The 20,663-nt window shown below is 47.1% G+C and overlaps 1 protein-coding gene and 1 long non-coding RNA gene across 3 annotated transcripts in view; one reads left to right on the top strand and one right to left on the bottom strand.

Moving 5' to 3' along the window:
- The window catches only part of UNKL (unk like zinc finger), a 513,314-nt gene that overhangs the window by 114,100 nt on the left and 378,551 nt on the right, over positions 1 to 20,663 (bottom strand). For both annotated transcript variants that reach the window (XM_078664930.1, XM_078664931.1), the window contains one exon: positions 9,455 to 9,685. In XM_078664930.1, the coding sequence (XP_078521056.1) occupies positions 9,455 to 9,685 (231 nt within the window). The remainder of the gene's footprint in view (positions 1 to 9,454; positions 9,686 to 20,663) is intronic.
- LOC144786015 (uncharacterized) overlaps positions 12,938 to 20,663 on the top strand; it is a 352,278-nt gene continuing 344,552 nt past the window's right edge. The window contains exon 1 of the long non-coding RNA XR_013602075.1: positions 12,938 to 13,030. This is a non-coding gene — a long non-coding RNA (uncharacterized LOC144786015). The remainder of the gene's footprint in view (positions 13,031 to 20,663) is intronic.

Below are 20,663 nucleotides of genomic sequence, written 5' to 3'. Positions count from 1 at the left end.
GCAGAATTATGGTGGCCGGCTGAGATGGGGACCCCCCCCCACACCCAGCCACTGGGCAAAGAACCTTGGGGTAAAATGGGACGATAATCTGTCTTTCGCGCCTCAAATCCAGCAAGTCACCGGATGCTGCTTGAGTAAAATGAGGAACCTCCGACAAATTTTGAAACTACTGCCTGAGTCCTGTCAGAAAACGGTGATCCATGCCACAATTACATCGAGGCTGGACTATGCCAATGGCCTGTATATGGGTCTTCCTAAATATCTGACCCAACGGCTGCAAACTGTACAGAATGCGGCGGCTAGGCTGCTGAAGCATATACCGTTTAAAGAGCACGTCTCCCCCCATCTTCGTTCTCTGCATTGGCTGCCGATATCCAGCAGGATTAAATTTAAAGCTCTTACACTGGCCTTTAGGGCTCTGCACGGTTCATGCCCTAACTATCTGAGATCACGACTCCCTAGATACACTCAGACCCGCTCTCTTCGCTCGAATGATCGGGTTTTACTGAGTGTGCCACGAATCAAAAGGGCAAGACTGGGCGGTCGGACCTTTTCAGCTAACACGGCTCGACTGTGGAACACCCTACCAATTGATTTGCATAGGGCCCCGTCAGAACAGAGCTTTAGGAAACAGCTCAAGTTTTGGTTATTCTCACTGGATCATTAACTTTGCTCGCTTACCGGGCAGTCTGGCTTTGTTTTGCTCTCACAGCGCCGGGACACCTCCTAGTTGAGGTAGCTGTTCGCGCTATAGAAAATACAGTATTATTATTATTTATCTTGAAGCATGAGATTACCTCAAAAGTCTGGAGAGTGCACAAGAGCACCAGGAGAGATTTCTCTGACTGAGCGAGAGTCAGCAGGAGGTTGTCAGCTAATAAAGTGATATTGTGGGTGTGAAAAGCTGGGTTTCTGTTGCAGTAACCCCCCCTCCCCCACACTTTTTGCCAAACTACTGATGCACTTTAACTTGATGTGCCCTGGGTCCTTGCCAACCAGGTTTCCAGGGCATGTGTTCTTTCCCAAAACTGTACCTTGTACACCCCAATTGGCACTTTCTGGCCACAGGTCAGCCCCTGGTAAATGGTACCACAGGTACCCAGGGCACTGTGACCAGGGAAGGCCTCTAAGGACTGCAGCACTTATTGTGCCACCCTTCGAGGTCCTATACCTTTACACTCACACATTGCCTTTTCAGGCTGCTTGCTTTGGTGCAGAACAAAGTGAAGAGTCGACATGGCACACATCCCTGTTTACCATGGCTACAACCCACTGCCCTGGCATGGATCAGTCACCCCTCTAGCTGGGTGCACTATACCAGTGGTGAGGGTACCGGTGCATGAGCCCTGTACCCCTACAGTGTCCAAGTCAATTCTTAGACATTGTAAGTGCAGTGCTGCCATTAACAGTATATGGTGCGGGGAGTTTCTCCTTACGAACTCCACAGTACAAAAATGGCTGCAATGAAAACTGAGAAGTTTGGTATCAAACTTCTCAGCACATTAAACCCACACTGATGCCAGTGTGGGATTTAATGGAAAATGCACTCAGAGGGCATCTTAGAGATGCCCCCTGAAAAACGACCAGCCTCTGGTGGGTTCCCCGACTGTTACACACCAGCCTGCCACCACAAGACATGTTTCTGGACCCTTAGGGTGGGAGCCTTTGCTCCCTGAGCCCAGAAACAAAGCCTTTCCTGGGCGAGGTGTTCACACCTCCCCAGGCCAGGAAGAGCCATCTGTGGCAAGGGCGCTTCAAAGGCCTTGCAGCCTTTGTAATGAGACCCCCAAGCCTCTCCTGCTATCAGGAGCACGCCCCTTCCTGTCTCCCCTCCTTTTCAGCTGCAAGACAGGCGGAAAAAACTAGCCAGCCCAGAAAGTGGGCCAACCTCTGCAATCTCCACCCCTCAGGTGGGGGGAGGCACGTGAAGCCCATTCTTCAGTGACCGCCATCTTGCAGATGGCAGGCATTCCGCAATCAGTATTAGGGATTGTGCTCACACCCCCACGTGGGACAAGCACAGCACAGGTGTAGTCACCCTAAGGTCATTAGCCCATTGGCTACTGACCTCAAGACCCCTAAAACGCCCCCTAAATACAGTATTTAAGGGGCAGCCCTGAACCAAGAAGGCAGACAAGAACCAACTACAAGAAAAGAAGAAGGACTGAACAGCCGTCCCGAAGCTAACAAGAGGACGACGCCCACTGACTTGTCGCCAGCCCTACCGGCCTGTCTCCCCCTCGAACCTGCTCCTGTGAAATCTTGGTGTGACCTGCAGCCAGCAACCTTGAAAACCCCAGAGGACCTGCCTGCCTTAAACAACAAAGACTGTCTCCCATGAACACCGAATTTGTTCAACTCCAACCTCTGGCCCCGAATCCGCCCCACTCTGCACCCGCCATCCACGGTACGAGCACAAGTGGGCAAACACCACGAGAAGGTCTCCCCGGCGATCCTGACTCGAGATCCAGCGATCCCCGACCTGCCTCATGCCTCCAGCCGACGCCTGCAGCCTAAATCACGAAAGTCCCCCCAACCGCGATCAGGAGCAGGTAAGAAGATCCGAACCTAAAAGGCACCCCTGCACCAGACCCCACGGCCTTGGGTGGCCCAACCGACGGTGCCTAACCAACCCCCAACATACCTCTCCAAGTGGTGGTAGCACTCAGAAGCCTTCGTCCCTGAGCCTCCAGTGCTTTTGCAGACCAGAGACTCCCAACTGAAAGCTACAGGGCTTCCGACGCCAAAACAGCACTCTGCACCCGGCAGCCCCAGTGCCGTTGAGAGTGCATCTTTTGTGCTGGCCTAAACCCCCATTTGCCCTGCGCTTATGTCCAGGAGCTTTGCTCCCACAACCCAGTTGCCTGCTGGTCAGCAGCCACCAACTGAAGGCCCCCTATCCCCCATTGGATAACACTGGGCCTCAGCACTCTGCACCCGGCCACCCTAGTGCAGCTGAGGGTATAACAAGAGTGCATCCTTGACCCTGGGGGACCCCTGAGTCTAACCCCAAAATACCAACTCCCACAGCAAAGTACTTAAATTTGAACTGTTAACACTATTTTCCTCCATAGGAAAACATTGTCTGTTTTTCTCCGAAAAGTTTTTTAGTGTGCAGTAGGACAACCTAAAGAAATTCTTTAAAATTGTACTAACAAAAACGATTTTACTTACGGAAATGTCCCAGTGTAGTATCCAGGTATACTACACTGTGTAGGAAAGGTAATCTCAAAAGTAACTTACCTGTAAATTTACTAAAAATCCCATACAAAGTATATGTACTGCATTCTGAAAAGCATTGCATTATCAGTAACTCTACTGTAATCAAATCAAAATACATTTACAATTGCAATTCAAACTATGTACAAACTGCATTACAACTGTAAAGTATGTATTGCTTAACTGTGCCAGGCTTGCTTAGTTCTAGAAAATAAAATAACTAAAATAATATTTTTATACAAAAACAATTGGGCTGAAGTTCAGTCTTTGAGTGTGTGAAGTCATTTGCTGATTGAGTGTGTACAACAAATGCTTAACACTGCCCTCTGATAAAGCCTTACTGCTCGACCACATTACCACAAATAGAGAGTAAGGTGCTATCTAACTTTACCACTGCCTACCTTTGGGGTTCCACTAGACTCTGTGCACACTATATCTCACTTTGGTATAGTATATACAGAGCCAGATACCTACAGTGGGCACGTCCCCCAAAGGGTATCCCAACTATATCCTCTGTTTGTCGAATGGTACCCGCTAAGGGTTCCACCACTAGGGTAAACAGGAGGGGCGAAAGTGGCAGTCCTCTCTAGTGGTCCTCCATTATGAACGGCCTGGGACAGACTTGCCCTGACTCGAATTCTCGCAGCCAGGGAAGTGTAAGAGGCCATAATCCTGCCAACCATCACAGGGCATGGCCCTATCTGCTGGAGTACGGCCTTTAAGAAGGGCAAACTGACTATCAAAAGTCTTCTCCCCTTCAAGCGAGAGAAAGAAGGCTGGAATGGCATGGAGATAGGATTTCTCCACTAGGTGGGCCAAGCGGCGGATACAGTCCGTTCCCTGCCTGTTGTGGATGAAGTCGACCTGGTCCAGGTCTATAAGACCGAGGAGTTAGAGCTTCAGCCTGTTAGCTAAGATTTTAGAATACAGTTTTGCCTCGGTGTTTAGAAGCGCTATAGGACGATATGAGTCAGAGAACGAAGGGCCCTTGCGTGATTTCGGGATCAAAGAGATCTCCGCCTTGGACATAGTGGTGGTGAGCCCGAAGTAGCTGTGAAGGTGTTAAATAGGGACAGCAGTTGGTCTTGCAATTGCGGGAGGAACTTGCAATGAAAAGTTACATCAGGCCCTGGGATCTTACCAATAGGAAAGCTCTTCAGGGCCCGCTGGAGCTCCTCCGAAGAGATGGGGGCTTCAATAAACTCTCTGTGAGAAACGTTAAGGGGGTCGCATTGACAGCCCACCAAATAGTTGCCAATGGCATCAAGAGCGGCTTCTTCGCTAGTATAGAGAGACTGGAAGAATTCATGAACTGCCTGTTAAGTCATGTTGGAGGTAGTCCATACTCCTGGCACAGTCTGGAGCACGGGTCCGTTGCTGCCAGACCTTGGGCACCAAAAGTGTCCCCACTTTATTACCCTCTTCGTAGTACCTTTGTTCAAGCACAAGGAAAGCATGCTCTGCTTTGTTAGTGTGCTGCATACGCAGTTGACCATGCAGGAAGGCCAGCTGGGGTTTAGTGCGTTGAGAGTGGGCGTCATGATCCGTATGTTCCAGGTCTTTCATCTCCGAGACTAGACCAGTCTCAACCAACCTGTTTTCTTTCACACGGGTGATAAAGATAGAAGTAATCTCACCCCAATAGAAGTTTTGAACTCATCGCAGAGTGTATGTGCCAAGATGTCCGGGTGAGTGTTGGTCTCATAGTTCGTTATCGCAGTGCAATTTCTTCAATGTCCACAGAAGTTGTGGGGGAAGGTGCCAGCGTGGGCGGACGGAGTACGTCCCCATTCTATTCCAAGTCAGTTCTATAGGTGCATGGTCAGAGATAGAGATGCCAAACATGAGGGAGGAATATAGGTCTCGTAGTAGGGAATGAGTTAGGACGCAGTAGTCAATACCTGAATATGACTGTTGGACATGGGAGAAGAATGAAAAGTCCCTAGTGTCAGGGTGGCGGTATCTCTAGGCATCTACCAATCCCAGATCTGCTATTTCATGCTAAAGGGCTGCCGACATAACACTGGTTCCCTGGAAGGAGGCCATGCTGCGATCTAGAGAGGAAGTTAAAGTCCCCTCCCAGGACTGTATCGCCATCCTCCTAGGGCTGGTGATCCCTAAGGACCTATGGAATGCATCTTGCACCTGGTTGGGAGCATATGCATTCAGGAGTGTGAGCGGGCGCAAGCCACACTGTATAGTAAGTTTCAAGAAACGGCCCTCCGTGTCCCACACTGTATAGTAAGTTAAATGGCCCTCCGTGTCCCGAACTACCTGGAGGATCTTAGAGAAAAAAAAGAGCTTGCAGAAAATCCCAACTCCAGCTGTTTTGGAATTTGCAGAGGCCCAGTGACCAATGGGATAATTGGGATGTGTCATACGCGGGGTGTCCTGCTTGAAGAGGTGCGCTTCCTGCAAAAAAATATCATCAGCGTCCTGCTTCCTGCTGGAGGAGATACTGCCACACCAGTTTCCTTTTATTAGGCAAAAGGAGCCCTCACACATTGATTGTAAGGAATTTAACCCCAGTTATTGTGGTCATTGGGGAGGGTTAGAAGTTAGGGCAGAGAGCCACGTGTGAGTAAGCAGTCTGAGGTAAATAAGGAAGTGGAAGGGAGAGTGGGACAGCGCTACAAGTGGTAGATGGCCAGGGTCTGACCTCATGGGGTATTGCAAGTAGATGGGCAAAAGTAATAGGGCAGGGAGAAGCAACCCAGTCCCATCTGGCCAGGACAAGTAGTGCGATGAGTCAAAAGGGTGGGAGAGGAAAGGTGCCCCCAGGATGGCATGCGACCTAGATAAAAAGTGCACATTACGTAAAACAATAACATCAGGCCAACCGGGCCAAAACAGTTGCGCCACAGGTAAAGGGGGCCAGCGATGGCAACGCCAACCGACCAGGGGTAATCACGCCCCAAAACTCTGGATTCAGGGGAGAGTCTGACAGCGAGTGTAGGTCAGAGGCCCATCGGAACCCCAAGGCCCACAATGATCAGGGTCAGCAAAGCATCACAAGGTCACGCGGAGGGCGTCTATGTACACATGCACATCTGGTGGGGCGGGAGTCACTCACCCCTGGCCATGAGACAGCTGGTTAGTAGGCTGTCCCCCAGGCTGCAGAGGAGGCCGTCCCGTCAGCAAATGTCCGAGCCATACACAGATCTGTGATGCGGCACAGCTCAGGAGGCCGCCACACACCCCCTTTGTGGAGGTGTAGTGGAGGGCATGACAGATCTTACTGAGTCTGCTGTTGAGGGGGAGGGTGTGGAGGGTGCCTCCAGATTCCCAAGTACTGGATAATGCCCTTCTTGGGTTCATGTGACTGGAGGTCTCTTTGTTTAGAGGTGTTTCGGAAGGGCAATGTAGACCACAAAGGCCGCTGGGTCTGCCGGACCAGAGTACTGGGTGGGGACAGAGTACTGGGTGGGGGCGAACTATCAATTAGCAGTCTTCCAAGATCCCCATCCTGCGCCAGAGGGCTTCCAGCTCTTCCGTCTGGTAATCCAACATTTATTCCATATTGTTGACTCACTCACCAAAACAACTGATGTTGTGTTTGATTTTGTGGATGCTGATTTAAATTCCATTATAAGGAAGTCAATCCCAGCTCAGTTTGTTAAGGAAGTTATCCATGTAGGTTTGAGTGAGGAGAGCTAAAAAAGCTGTTGCCTGAGGTGCCTCCACCTTCGCTGTGGAGGTGACAAGCAGGTCTTTAGCAGCAGATCTAGACAGAGCTCTGGTGGATCTGCTTTGGAGCATGATAGGACGCCCACTCCCAGATGGTGGAATACCTAGGACATGTGTGGGGAGGCGAAGGCCTATAAGCAGGAGTCACAGGGCAGCAAGGTATCGCTCGGGGGGGGCCAGCAGCACTCAAAGTCCCAGGCCCAAACAACTTTGCAGAGCCCAGGCACTAGAATGCTCACCTCAGGTGATGCTGCAGGTCTTGAGAGTTTGGCGTGTTCACACACCGTGACTGGGCAGAGGGGAGAGGTGAGGAGGCCAAGAACGGCTCCCCTTCTGGAGATTCGGATTCAGCAGCTGTCTGCAGGACCCACTGAGCAGTCCTTCTCCTGGTGGCAGGAGTGGTACGCAGCAGGCCCGGGGAGAGGGATCTAGCAGGAGGACCTCAAAGGGGTCCAGGTTCACCTCTCCATTCAAGCCCAGGCCACTCCGGTACTACAGCAGAAAGGGCTTCAGGCTGCTGGAGGAGGGAGCTGTTTTATTATAGTCGAGGTATGGTGGCTCAGTTGTAGGGCCTGTTTATGCTGAGCCTGGCTCGTGGGACATCAGGGCCGTCTAAGCACTTGGGTACAGGGCTCTCAATCATTGGCAAGCTCAGGATGCCCCGGTCACCGAGTTTTCCATGGGCCCCAGTCTCTCGTCCTTGTCAGTTCCTACGCATAGAGCCAGGCACTCTGAAGAGCACAGCGTGGGTTCTCGTTGGTCCTGATGAGAACCCGACAAAGAGTTGGGTTCGAAACGCGTCTGCCTTCTTTTCCCTTTGTCAAGCAAACCATGTTATGTAATTGACTCATTTGTGTATTGAATTAGGTTTTGGATGTAGAAATTGGTGATAATTGAAAATCATTTCTGCATGCTATTTGAAACAGATAGGATTGTTTTTGGTTGTTTGTCCTTGGGATTCTTAGTGTGTTTCATCAGGTTCGGGGCCACGTAAAAGTCACCGTGGTCCCGCCCTGATGTGATGGTTGGATGGTGTGAGTGCTTGGTTTAAATGTTTGGCTGAATCTGTTTGAAATGTTTGATGCTTTGCATTGAGTGTGTGTTGGTGTCTCTGTGTTTTTTGAGTTTGATGAATTTGACCCTTGTGTATATAACTTCCCTCCTTTTGTATGTATTGTTGAAACACAAAATGTTGTTGGTACAGTAATGTGCAAAATATATGCTAAATAAAATAATTGATGGTGTAGTAAAAAGTGCGGACCTATATGTTTCATTCATAGGTTTGGCTAGGGAATAAAGTTTTGGAGTATTGCTCAGTATTGGCAATTGTTCCGTTTTGTTGTTACTGTGACTCAGCCTTACGGAGTAGAGTCAAGACCCTTTAGTGTCTCTTCTTCTGTCACAGCACCGCCCAGGGCCACCTGAGCTAAGCGCGGCAGCACTCTGCAGGGGTGCTGGCAGCCAGGCACGTCACACCCCGGGAGAGAAGGCAGTAGGGGTTGCCGACCTGATAAGGCCTGTGCCGCTAGTGTCCAGGGCCGACCCACCACAACGCTGATGACTCTCCGGTCCCCGAACTCCTCACGTCATGCACGGGACTAAGAGATATCAGGTAGCACAGCCTCTGCCACCCCAGCAACTGGGTGCCGGTCTCCGCAGGTAGCAGGCACCGTGGGCCCAGGCCGCCGGGGTCTCAAGGCCCAAGCAAGACAGTGACAGAGCTGTCCCTGCCTGCAGCACGAGGCAGGGCCACAGCTCACAGTTCTTAGAAGGATGTCCCCCAGTCACGCAACGTCCATTGGGCTCAAAGAGCTTCAGCACCCCCCCCCACCTCTGTCGTGTGGCAGCCCGGGCTGACAGCTTCCCGGGCACACACACAGCCACACCCAAGTACTTCACAGGTCTTTAAAAGACCATGTACTTGTTAATGAGGCTTTGTTGTTCTTTCACCCCTTCTTAGAGTCCCTGCATCTTCACACTGTCGATTGCTGGAAGAATTACCCTCCCCCACCACAAAAATTTTATTAAGGCTCCCCCCCCCCCCAAATTTCACTCTATTTGCGCCTCTGATCGCCACATACTATTAGGTCACAAAGTTGATCAGGTCCCCAATGTACTGTCAGAGGGGCATAATTGCAGTCCAAATGCAGAGTGTTTCGGCTGACAAGGCGTAGGGGGTTCGGAGCTTTAAGGAGAAGAGTCCTACACCATCTTGAGTCAGGCCATGCCACCCACTCCTGGAATTTTTATTACTCTATTCCTTTTATGATTAAAGAAAAATAGGAGTTCCTAAAGGCAAAATGCTGTTTGCAACAAAGCTAGAAGAAGTAAATTAAGTTATAACATGTAATGTAACTACTTGGATGCCAGGTTATTCTGATTTTTAAGTGGCAGGAGGACATCAATGAAATATTAATGAATACATTTGTAGGAAGCATACGAAGACAGTGATGGTTATACTGGGAATCAGGATAAGATAAAAAGTACAAGCAACATAAATAACATTTTGCTCTGCATGTCAAAACAATTTGGTATTCAGGTGACTTACCTAAAGAATTGTGAGAAGAAGCGGAAGTGCCTAAATTGTTATGTTCTGGTTTCTGAGACTGAGGCTGCTGTTGGTGAGGAGTCATACTGGATGAAAGGAAGGACTGGGACAAAGAGTGGGGAAGAGAGTTGAGCGGAGAGGTTGAAACAGATGAGGATGAATGTAAAGAGGAAGAACGAGCAAGAGAGCCTGGAATATTGACAGGAGCTGAACTTCCCAACAATCTGTGACCTAGACGTAAACAAACAAAAAAACAGATCAATGGATTCCAATCTTAAAACTTTTCGAAAATAAATATGCCCAATCAGATCAAATTAAGATGTTTTTTGTATGTTTATAGGTCTATCAATCATAATGACAAATAAAGATAGGAAAGAAAAAGTTACTTACTTTCCGTAACAATGTTTCTGGTGGAATCTACCCCCAGATTTCATACCTTACATCCAAGGAGCGTGAGTGGTCCGGAACTGCTTCCCAGCAATAGCTCTCCAACGCTGCCAGGTGGTGCCATTTGGCTTCAGTTGTGACTGTCTACCGGATTCCGCAACATGGAAGTATATTAGGTCGACTGGTGCAGGTTCCTGGTATCTTCTTCATGCCTCACTGAAGCATTTAGAGGAGCCAAGAAGGCATCAGCAATAATAAAAGTACAGAACATGTTTGCGTACCCTGGAAGAATATTATTATAAAGGCCAATACCACATCAAGGAAGAAGATAGAGCAGTGAAAAATCTGCCGAAGTAGTATGTATCCAGCAGAAATATTGTTACTGTAAGTAAGTGACTTTCTTCTGATGGATTTATCTTCCTGCGGATTCTTTACCTAAGGAATGAGTTTCAAAACAATACCTTTCCGAGAGGTGTAATGCTGATTAACTGTAGAAGTCCATCGCAGCCCAGGCAAAGTACCCATCTCTACATGCTTGTGCTAAGGAGGATAGAAATAGTTGGCAAAAGTAGACAAGTATGATCATGTGGTCGCCCTTACATATCAGCTACTGAAATGTCTTTAGGGAGAGCTGCGCCAGCAGCCATGCCGTTAGAATAGTGGACACAAAAGCCTTCCAGTGTGTCTTTGTTGGCTAAGATGTAGCATGCAATGATACAAAGGATAACCTAATAAGAAATGTTAAGTTTCGTCCCACAAAGATATGATCATTCACTCTGTCCTGTCGAGTGTGATTGATGTAGCAGGACACAGTACGTTTGGAGTCAGTTTAGGCAGCTGCTCCTCCTCTTTACCAGGAGGAAGAGGAGGAAAGAAGGGTGTAAGAGTAATGGACTGGATATGTGAAAGCAAAATAATTATGTCGGTAGAACAGACGGGCAGGTACAAAGGCCCAACTTATCCGGACAGAAACCCACAAAAGGTGGACAAACTCACATGGCCTGAAATTATCTGACTATACAGGCAGAAATTATATCCAACAACTTCAAAGTAAGAAGTTGAATGCGACAATTGTACATTAGCTCGAAAGTGAATGCAAGAGCAAGGCCAATACAAGATTCAAATCCCACTGGGGGAACATGAAAGGTAGTAGAAGGAAACCTGTAAATTTAACCTTTTAGAAAACGTCCCATAATGGGAGATTTTAAAAAAGGACGGCAGGTCAGAAAAATACATGAAGATGAACAGGGCAGCCTAAGCGTGTTTAACTATCACCCTGCCAGGCCCTTCTTGGCAAGTGATGCAGGATGTCAGAGAGGCTCGATGGAAAAGGGTTTAGGCCTTCCGACTCACACCACTGATCAAATATGTTCCAGCAAACTAAAAGAAAGGATTTCATAGTGGGTTTTTTCGGCAGCCAGCATGATGTCCACAACCCAGCCGGAAGGCAAAAGGCCCCAACTGGTACCACTCAATCTCCATACATGCAGCTGCAGCGTTGAGTAACTTGGGAATGTCCCTTGCCACCATGCTGTAAGAGAAAGTGGGTGGACAAGGAGTGGCCGAATGAGGAGTGCCAAGAGATAGGAGCACCAGATCCTACTTGCCCAATCCGGGGCATTCAATCCTCTACTCAGTCCTCTATTCAATCCTCCTGCACAGTCAGCAGGAGGTTTGACAGGAATGGAATTACATACAGCTGACCAGTTGAAACATTTAAGTGTTTGCTCAAAAGAATAAGTCACTTATCTTCCGTAACACTCTTTCCCATGAATACTCCAACTACAAATTCTTCCCCTTTGGAATACTCCCCAGGTGCCAGATAGGATCTGAACACTTTCAAAGCACCGCCGCTTCTTGCTGCTAGTTGCCATGTGCGGCACTGCGTTGGCTTTGCTCCACTGAGAAAGGGATAGAGCAGAGTCTCAAATAATCACAACTATGTGCCGGTCAGTTTCTTGCTTCACAATTTCCAGGTAGGTACCTCCAGTCATTTTGTGCTCTGCACTCCAGGGGTCTCTATTTTGAGACCTTTTTAGATGGTAAAAAGAGACAATTTCACAGAAAAGGGAGGTGGGAAGGTAGTAAGGATTTGGCTGTTAGATAATCACCAGAAACCGTGTTCCTAGAGTAAATTAACCTGTTCTTCTGACGGACAGTTCTAACCACAGATTCCTCACTTTTAGAGCAGATATCAACGTAGTACCTCCCAAGGTGAAGGAGCTGTGAAGCCAGTCAGACCGGACTATCAAGCCACTTGTGCTTCAAGAACCTGTGTACGGACACCCAACATTATGGCCTGACATGTTGATACGTGTGTACGGGGACCCAACATCATGGCCTGACATGTCAATAACAGTCACTTCTCGTGCTAATGCAGTGGAGGCAGCCTTTGCACTGGTTGAACGGGCCCCAACTCCTTCCTAAGGCGGCTTCTAGGCCGATGTGTATCGGATCTTAATGCAATGGACTACCCACCTTGCCCAAGTCCTCTTCTGACCCAACTCACCTTTCTTTGCCCAAGAGGTACTGGAAAAATTCGGAATTTAGAAATACGTTTTTTTATCAAATTAAAACATGAAAAGATACTGGTCATACAGCTGGGAGATATCGAAATATATCGGTTCTGCTTAATTACCGTGATGTGAGATGTGTTCGCATAATGTCCAGCTGTGCACTCCAAAGTTTAAGCCGGTTTCTTTTTGAAGGTACGGTTGGACCGTTTTAGACTTGCTGACGAGTTTTATCATCATTGACATGAGTCTACAAGTAATGATGCTCTCTGGCATTCTCCGTTACAGATCACAAAATATTCTATAATTACTGGGCAAACTTGACATAACATTGCAGCATACAAACTCGAAGCATATCATCCTGCGCATTCATCACATTCCCTCAGTCACTGATTCTCCTAACATTGTCGAGGAGAGCGAAGCCACCGAGACGCCCGACCCTCCCTGTGCGTGAGCGATGACTCACTGCCCGTCGCCAGCTCTGCTGCACCGTGTGGAAGTCTTGAAAGGCAAGACTTTTAAGTCAAGGCAGCTCCGCCGTCACGTGACCCATTCTATCCGCATACGTCACACCTCCAGAAACCGGTCCACTCGGAGGACGCAACGGAAATGAAAGAAGCCAGGTTCGAGGTTTTATGAGTCGGCCACCACAAGGGAGAAACTCAGCACACGCATGGTATGGGAAACCGAAAAACAGGCAAGGTTTATCGCCTGCATGCTGTCCTTCGAGTTGTGTCTGCACAGTTATAGCTTAATTGTGTAATAATGGAGCAACCCGAGCAATTATCAAAAATTCTTCTCTTATTGAGCACTGGAATGGAGTTGAAATTACGATACAATTACCCTCTAATAGTAGTTTGTAAATTTAATTGGTCATTTAAGTTTCGGCGGCTGTCCGAATGTAAAAACGTCTCGTAATGGGTGTGCACAGAAAATGTTACTTTTACAACAACGTTTATGTTATTTTATAAATGATATGCATTACTATAGCACGTTTCTATCATTTGCATGTCTGTAGTGCTTTCGGAATGTTAGTGCTCTCAAGTGCTGGGATTATCACTGACTGATGTCAAAATGATCTGCAGACATTGCATTAGGGTGCGTTCAGTAATTAAAAAAAAAAATCTAACTGCAGACTGTCTTTCAAGGTGAGGCTAAACAATGCATAGTTAAGCAATGGTTTATTTAAAATTGGCCGCAAAATTATTTTCCATGTCTGTGCAGAGAAATATGTGCATTGCATTTAGCAGATTTGTGGAGCTTCTACTGCTTGGTTTGGGCTGGCAGTTCGAATTAGAGGCATATTTAAGGATATGTGGCTCTTATGAAAGGATGTGTGCTAGTTTTGTTTGTATAAGTGGGTTAACATCTGAATTGTTGCAATGAAGCATTTGTAGAGCGCCACATGAAACTCACGAGTCTATGAATCATTTCTAGGTGGTAAAGTAGGAGGCTACTATGTTGTTGCACGTGATTGGTAAAGTGTTGAATAAAAGAGTGAAAGGAGCCATGTCACGAGGCACCAATGGATTGTATTAGCCATAAATTAAAAAAAAAATACAAAATTGATTTTGTTATGAGCCAAACGGACTCTGCAACTAAATTCACCAAGGCCAATTATGGCCTCCATGTTAATGTTCTTGGGTGCTTGGTATGAGTTAAAGCGCTATAGGGCAAATGAAAACGAGTTACTTACCTGTAACTTCAGTTATCCAGTATTGGTTTCTTTCATAGATTCACATGCTTAGAATCATCCCCGCCGACGAGGTGGGACTTTCGCGGTATAATAAAACATAGACATTATAGTCATAACAGCATTATACAATAGGCTACTGTGGACAGCCAAGTCACTACAATAGCCTATCTTAGCCCTTTTGCAAAAAGAACCAAACTCGGAACACAGCCAATCAGGCTGCAGCACCCTCTTAGAACCTTCCACAGAGAGGCAAACCCTCAGATTTTTGTAGCACAAGTGACAGTAAGTATGCCATAATGATAAGGTAAGCCTCTCCGGGGAGGAGGGTGGTCGCATGTGAATCTATGAAAGATACCAATACTGGATAAATGAAGTTACAGGTAAGTAACTCGTTTTCGTATCCAGTATTGGGGTATCTTTCATAGATTCACATGCTTAGAATTAGAATAGCTAGCAGTAAACAATACTTAGTTGTATAGTGGATGGTGGGTATCATAAAGAAAACACAATAGATACCTCGCAAATCCAACACAATAATGCAGTAACATTATAACCGTAATAAAGGGCCATTCATAAATATATGCATCAAAATAAATATATGCAATGATGAACATGTCAACTAGCAAAGCTATAAATCACATCCTTACAGAGGCTTACCTTATTTAAAAAGGTTTCGCAACACTGCTTGACCCACTGCCGATTCAGGATCTGTTGCCAGATCCAGGCAGTAATGCTTTGTAAAGGTGTGCACATTTTTCCAGGTTGCAGCACGGCAAATCTTCTCCAATGGTACCCAGGGAAAAAGAGCAGTAGATGAGGATACTGACCTAGTAGAGTGAGCCTGAGGTTTGTTTGACAAAGGATGTCCAGCTTTGAAATGGCAGAATTGGATAGTAGATGCAATCCACCTTGCAATAGTGGACTTCGTCACAGCTGATCCTGGTTGCTGACCACCATAGGAAATACATAATTGGTCGGATTTTCTGATGGACACAGTACGTGAAATGTAGAACTTTAAACATCTCTTGACATCCAAGGTATGTAAAGATTTCTCAGCAGAGAAAGACGGATTAGGAAAGAAAGAGCGTAATATAACAGGTTCATTAAGATGGAATGAAGAGGGAACTTTAGGTATGAACGTGGGATTAGTTCTTAGAAGGACATAGTCATTGGTAAATTTCAAATAAGGTTGTTTGATAGTGAAAGCCTGTATTTCACTGACTCTTCGAGCAGAGGTGAGTTCCACTAGGGGCGCTGTTTTCCATGAGAGATACTTTAAATCGGCTTTGTGAATGAGCTCAAATGGATGCTTCATTAGCTGTTGCAGCACCAGATTCAGCCTCCATCCTGGAGGAGGAGCCCTGATTGGTGGAAAAGTTCTGAAAAACCCTTTTAGAAACTGTTTAATCAGACGATTAGAACAAAGGGATTCCGCTCCTGTAGAGCACCTGTAGGTAGAAATGGCCGCTAGATGCAGTTTAACAGAAGCAAACATGAGACCAGATTTAGAGAACGATAAAAGATAAGGCAGAATCTTATCTGGAGAACATTTTAAAGGATGTATATTCTTGTTGCTACACCAGGAACAGAATCATTTCCATTTTAACGCATACGTTTACAAATTAGAAGGAGCTCTTGCTCTAGCAAGAATGTCTCTGCAGTCTTGAGGCAAATTTATCGCCTTAAACTCCGTGAATCCAGAAACCATGTATGAAGCTGTAACTGGACTGGACGAGGATGAAGAATCTGGCCTCTGCTCATTGACAATAGGTTCGGGATTGCTGGAAGACGGTACGGTTTGCGTTTGAATAGTAGGAGAAGCTCTGTGAACCAATGTTGAAGTGGCCATTTCAGTGCAATGAGAATCATGCAGCATGGTTCCATCTTGAGCTTGCGCAGAAGTGTTGGAATCAATGGGAAAGGGGGAAATGCGTAAGCAAAAATCCCCGACCATCTCATCATGAAGGCGTTCCCCCAAGAGCCCTTCTTCGGCTCCCAACTTGCAAACAATGGGCATTTCCGATTGTTCCTGGAGGCAAAGAGATCCAGATTTGGCTTGCCCCACTTCTGAAATATATTCTCCACAATTGTTTGCTCCAGCTCCCATTCGTGACGGGACTTTGATGTCCTGATTAGAGTGTCTGCTAAAGTGTTGTGGATCCCTGGTAGATGTTCCACCTTGATTTTGATATTGTGAGAAAGCAGCCATTCCCAAATGCTTTGAGCTGCTGGAGATAGAATGTGAGACCGGGTACCTCCTTGCTTGTTTAGGTTGAAAAGTTAGCCAGACTGAGGCATTTTTGGAACGCCTCCACCAGGAAAGAGTTTCTCACATAACTGGAGTTATTTGCACTAGGTCGTCGAACGATCCCGAGATTTGCAGCCACTGACTGTCCAGTTCTTCCTGAATTGGTCTCATTCTCAGACTGGTATGAGGTACTAGCAGAATTGCTGATGAAAGTATTCTCAGAAAGGATTTGATCATCCTTACAGAAGCGAACTTTCTTTTTAGGAGGTCTGACGCCAGAGAAACAAGTCGAGATTGCCTTTCTTTGGACAAGAATGCTTTGTCTCGGATGGTATCCAGTATTGCCCCTAGAAATGGAATCCTTTGGGAAGGATAGAGGACTGATTTTCACTCTCTACAGTGAAAATCAGAGAGTGAAAAACCTGCAGGCTTGTGGATGTTGCTTGAGAAGCCGGTCGAAAGGAAGGAGCCTTTATTAGCCTATCGTCCAGATAAGGGAATAATTGGATGCCATGCAGTCTGAGATGAGCTGCCACTAGAGCTAGGAATTTGGTAAAGACTCTCGGAGCTGAGCGTAAGCCGAATGGGAGGACTTTGAATTGGAAATGTACACCTGCCACAGTAAATCGAAGGAATTTCCAGTGTTTGGGATGAATTGGGATGTGGAAGTACGCATCCTGGAGATCCAACATTGTCATGAAGTCCGCATGATCCAAAAGCTGAAGGATTTCCTGAAGTGTGACCAAGCGGAAGGATTTCCTTTGAAGATATTTGTTCCGTTTTCTTAAATCCAGGATAGGCCTCCATTCCCCTGACTTTTTCTTCATTAGAAAAAAGTGGGAATAAAATCCCTTCACCACCTCAGAGCGAGGCACTCTTTCTAGCGCTCCTTTCGAAAGCATGGTTTTTACCTCCTTTCTGAGAAGAGCAAGATGCGGTGGATGCTTCTTCAGAGGTCGATGAGGAGGGGGGGAATTGATAAATTCTAGGGTGTGACCAAATTTGATAATGTCCAATACCCACTTGTCTGTGGTTATTTTCTTCCAATTTTTGAGATGCTGGGATATATTCGGAATTTTGTAGACTAGCTGTGGCAGATCTGGTGCAGGTGTTGAAATATAGTCACTGTTTTCTAGCTGAGTCTCTGCCTTGAGGTTAACGTCTTCTGCTCTGTTGTCTATGAAACGGCCACTGGGGGATTTCTATAGGACTGCTGCTATTGCTATCCATATCGACCTTGACCGCCCTGATGTTGGTATTTCTGATATCTCCACAAAATGAATATGAACCTCTGCCTCTCGCTCCTTGAAAAGGTGTTTTTCTGTATATTAAAGTACCCAGTGCCCTGGCGGTATCAGTATCTTCTTTGATTTATTGTAACGCCTCATCTAGGTGCTTCCCAAATAATATGTCCCCATCAAATGGCATGCCCAGAATCTTTGTTTGGACCTCCGGGCGAAAGTTGGTGGATTTCAACCAACCTTGACGTCTAAGGGTTGCTGCTCCGGCAAGTTGGCGAAACCCCAAAGAAGCCATATCCATAGAGATATCAATAGTCTCTGACGCAGCCCTTTCACCTTCCAGAACTATTTTTCTTGCTTCCTGTTTCTTATCCTCAGGAAGATATTCAAGATAAGGGGAAATGTCAGACCATAATTGGCGGTCATATCTACCTAAAATTGACAAAGAATTAGTGGCACAAACTGAGGCACCCGCCATGGTGGTAAAGCGTTAACCGATGTTATCTAAGCATGAGAGTCCCGCCCTGAGCTATCCACTGATCCTGCCACGGCTGACACGCAGTTCAACGAATGGATCACTTCCTCTCTCGATACCCTCCTCCCCAAAACTACCTCCTTTAAACACCCCAAAAGAGTATCGCCTACATCATGGTACACCCCAGAGCTCAAAGCACTGCGCCAAGAATGTAAGAGAACGGAGCGTTCTTGGAGGAAAAATAAAACGCTACCAAACAAAGAGGCCTATATGAATTCTCTCTCGAGGTATAAAACCATGATTCGGAAAACCAAAAGCTCCTTTTTCCAGGAAAGAATAGAGAAAGCGGCAAGCTCAAGCAAGGAATCTTACGTTATCCTTAAAGAACTCCTCAAAACCCCAGATCCGGGACCGAGACACCCCACAGACCCCAGAGCCGACCAGGAAAAATGCCAACAACTGGCCAACTTCTTCCATGAAAAAATTCAAAACATACTGGATACAATCCCCACTGTGGATCATTGCGAAGAAAATGACCTCCCACACGCCTCAATACCCAGCTGCCTTTCCTCTTGGGGCCAAGTCACGGTCGAAGAAGTAGGCAATACGCTACAAACCATAAAGAGCGGATCCCCCAGGGACCCCGCCCCACTTCGGATCCTCAAGGAGGTAGCCCCCACGGTTATTCCCTCTCTGACCCAGTTGATCAACGCCTCATTCCAACAGGCTGTTGTACCACCGAGCTGGAAGACAGCGGTCGTAAAAGCTCTATTAAAAAAACCTTCCCTCGACCCCGAAAATCTAGCCAACTATAGGCCCATCTCCCTACTCCCAGGAATCAGCAAGATTGCTGAAAAGCTGGTTAACAGGAAACTTTCCCAGTTCCTGGAGGACAATAACAAACTAAACAGTTCCCAGACGGGCTTCCGCCCAGGGCAGGGCACCGACATCGCCCTCCTGGCAGCGGTGGAGGAGGCCAGAACACTACTGGACGAAGGGGGGTCAGTGGCAGTGATCCTCCTCGACCTAAGTGCGGCCTTTGATACCGTTAACCACCAACTTCTCATCAGAAGACTCAAGAGAGTTGGTGTGGATGGCCTGGCACTCTCCTGGTTATCATCTTTTCTGACCCAACGGAACTATCAGATCTGGGAGAAAAACGCTCGCTCCTCCGAAATTCCCCTCCAATGTGGGGTGCCTCAGGGCTCCTCCCTGAGCCCAACATTATTCAATATCTACATGTCCACATTGGAGGAGGTTATCACCCCGTTCGGAGTGAGCGTAGTAAGCTACGCTGACGACACTCAATTAGTGGTGTCACTATCCCACCCTAGACAACAATCAGCTGACTTACTCAACTGCCTCACGCAGGTCCACGGCTGGATGAACAGCTCGGCCCTGAAATTAAACGGGACAAAAACTGAGGTTCTGCTCCTTGGCCCGAAAGGACTCACACTCTCTTCCAACATCTGGCCAGCCTGTATGGGCCCCCCCCCTGCTCCAAAAGAAGAAGTAAAAAGTCTTGGTGTGTGGCTTGACAAAAACCTCACGTTCACTACACAAGCAAAGACAGTAGCAGGGATCTGCTTTGGGCTTCTGAAATCACTGAGGAAAGTCCTGCCCCTACTACCGCTTAAATCCCAAAAACTGCTTATCCAAGGGCTAATACTCTCAAGGCTGGATTACAGCAACGTGATCTATCTGGGCGCCCCCGAAGCAACGCTGAACAAGCTCCAGAGAATCCAGAACACGGCGGCGCGGATTCTCACAAACACCCCTGCCAGAGCTTCGGCTAAACCGTCCCTAAAACTCCTCCATTGGCTACCGATAAGGGAGCGGGTCAAATTCAAGGCTCTATGCCTGGCTCACAAATTACTACGAAATCAAGGCCCCCTTGTCCTCAGGAAATTCATTATACCCTACAAACCCACAAGACCCCTCCGTTCGGTCACGGAAAACCTTATCATGACCCCCAGGCACAAGAAAGCCCGCTCTGGAGGAAGACGTTTCGCGGTCCACACTGCACGTCTCTGGAACCTGCTTCCCCATGACCTGCGACTAGAACCGCAATATCTCCGTTTTAGGAAGCTGCTTAAAACTTATCTTTTTCCCCAATGAGTCACTCTTGCCACATTCCTGACTATTCTGCCCCTTTTATCTCCCCCCCCCTTTCTTATCTCCCCCCCCGGCCTTTCGCACTTAGGAGACAGGGTCTACCAGCGCTGGGATACCTCTTGGTGACTACGCGCTCTACAAAAATAAATAATAATAATAATAATAATCTCCCATCCCTATCTGGTGGCGCCGTTACTGGAATAGATGGATTACGAGACTTCCGTTGGGCCGCCTGTGAGATGACAGAGTCTGATCTTGGGTGCTTAGAGAGGCAAGCAGGAGAATCATCCTGTGCTTTATATTTTTTATCGATTCTAGGGAGAATTGCAGGTATTGAAAACTGAGTTTTCATTATCTTCGTCCCTTGTTCCCAAATATGATCTATTATCGGGATTGAACGAACCGATTTTCTACTTTGATCTGTAAAATCGTAGAGAAAACACTCTATTTTCTGTACCGATACTCGAAGATGAAATCTAGGTGCTGCCCTTTCCATGATAGTGTGAAAAAATCCTATATCCTCAGGAGAGGAGT

The sequence above is a fragment of the Lissotriton helveticus genome, chromosome 10, assembly GCF_964261635.1.
Source record: "Lissotriton helveticus chromosome 10, aLisHel1.1, whole genome shotgun sequence".
In the NCBI taxonomy this organism is placed as follows: Eukaryota; Metazoa; Chordata; class Amphibia; order Caudata; family Salamandridae; genus Lissotriton; species Lissotriton helveticus.
The sequence above is the reverse complement of the archived record's forward strand: the minus strand, read 5'-3'. Positions and strand labels throughout refer to the sequence as shown.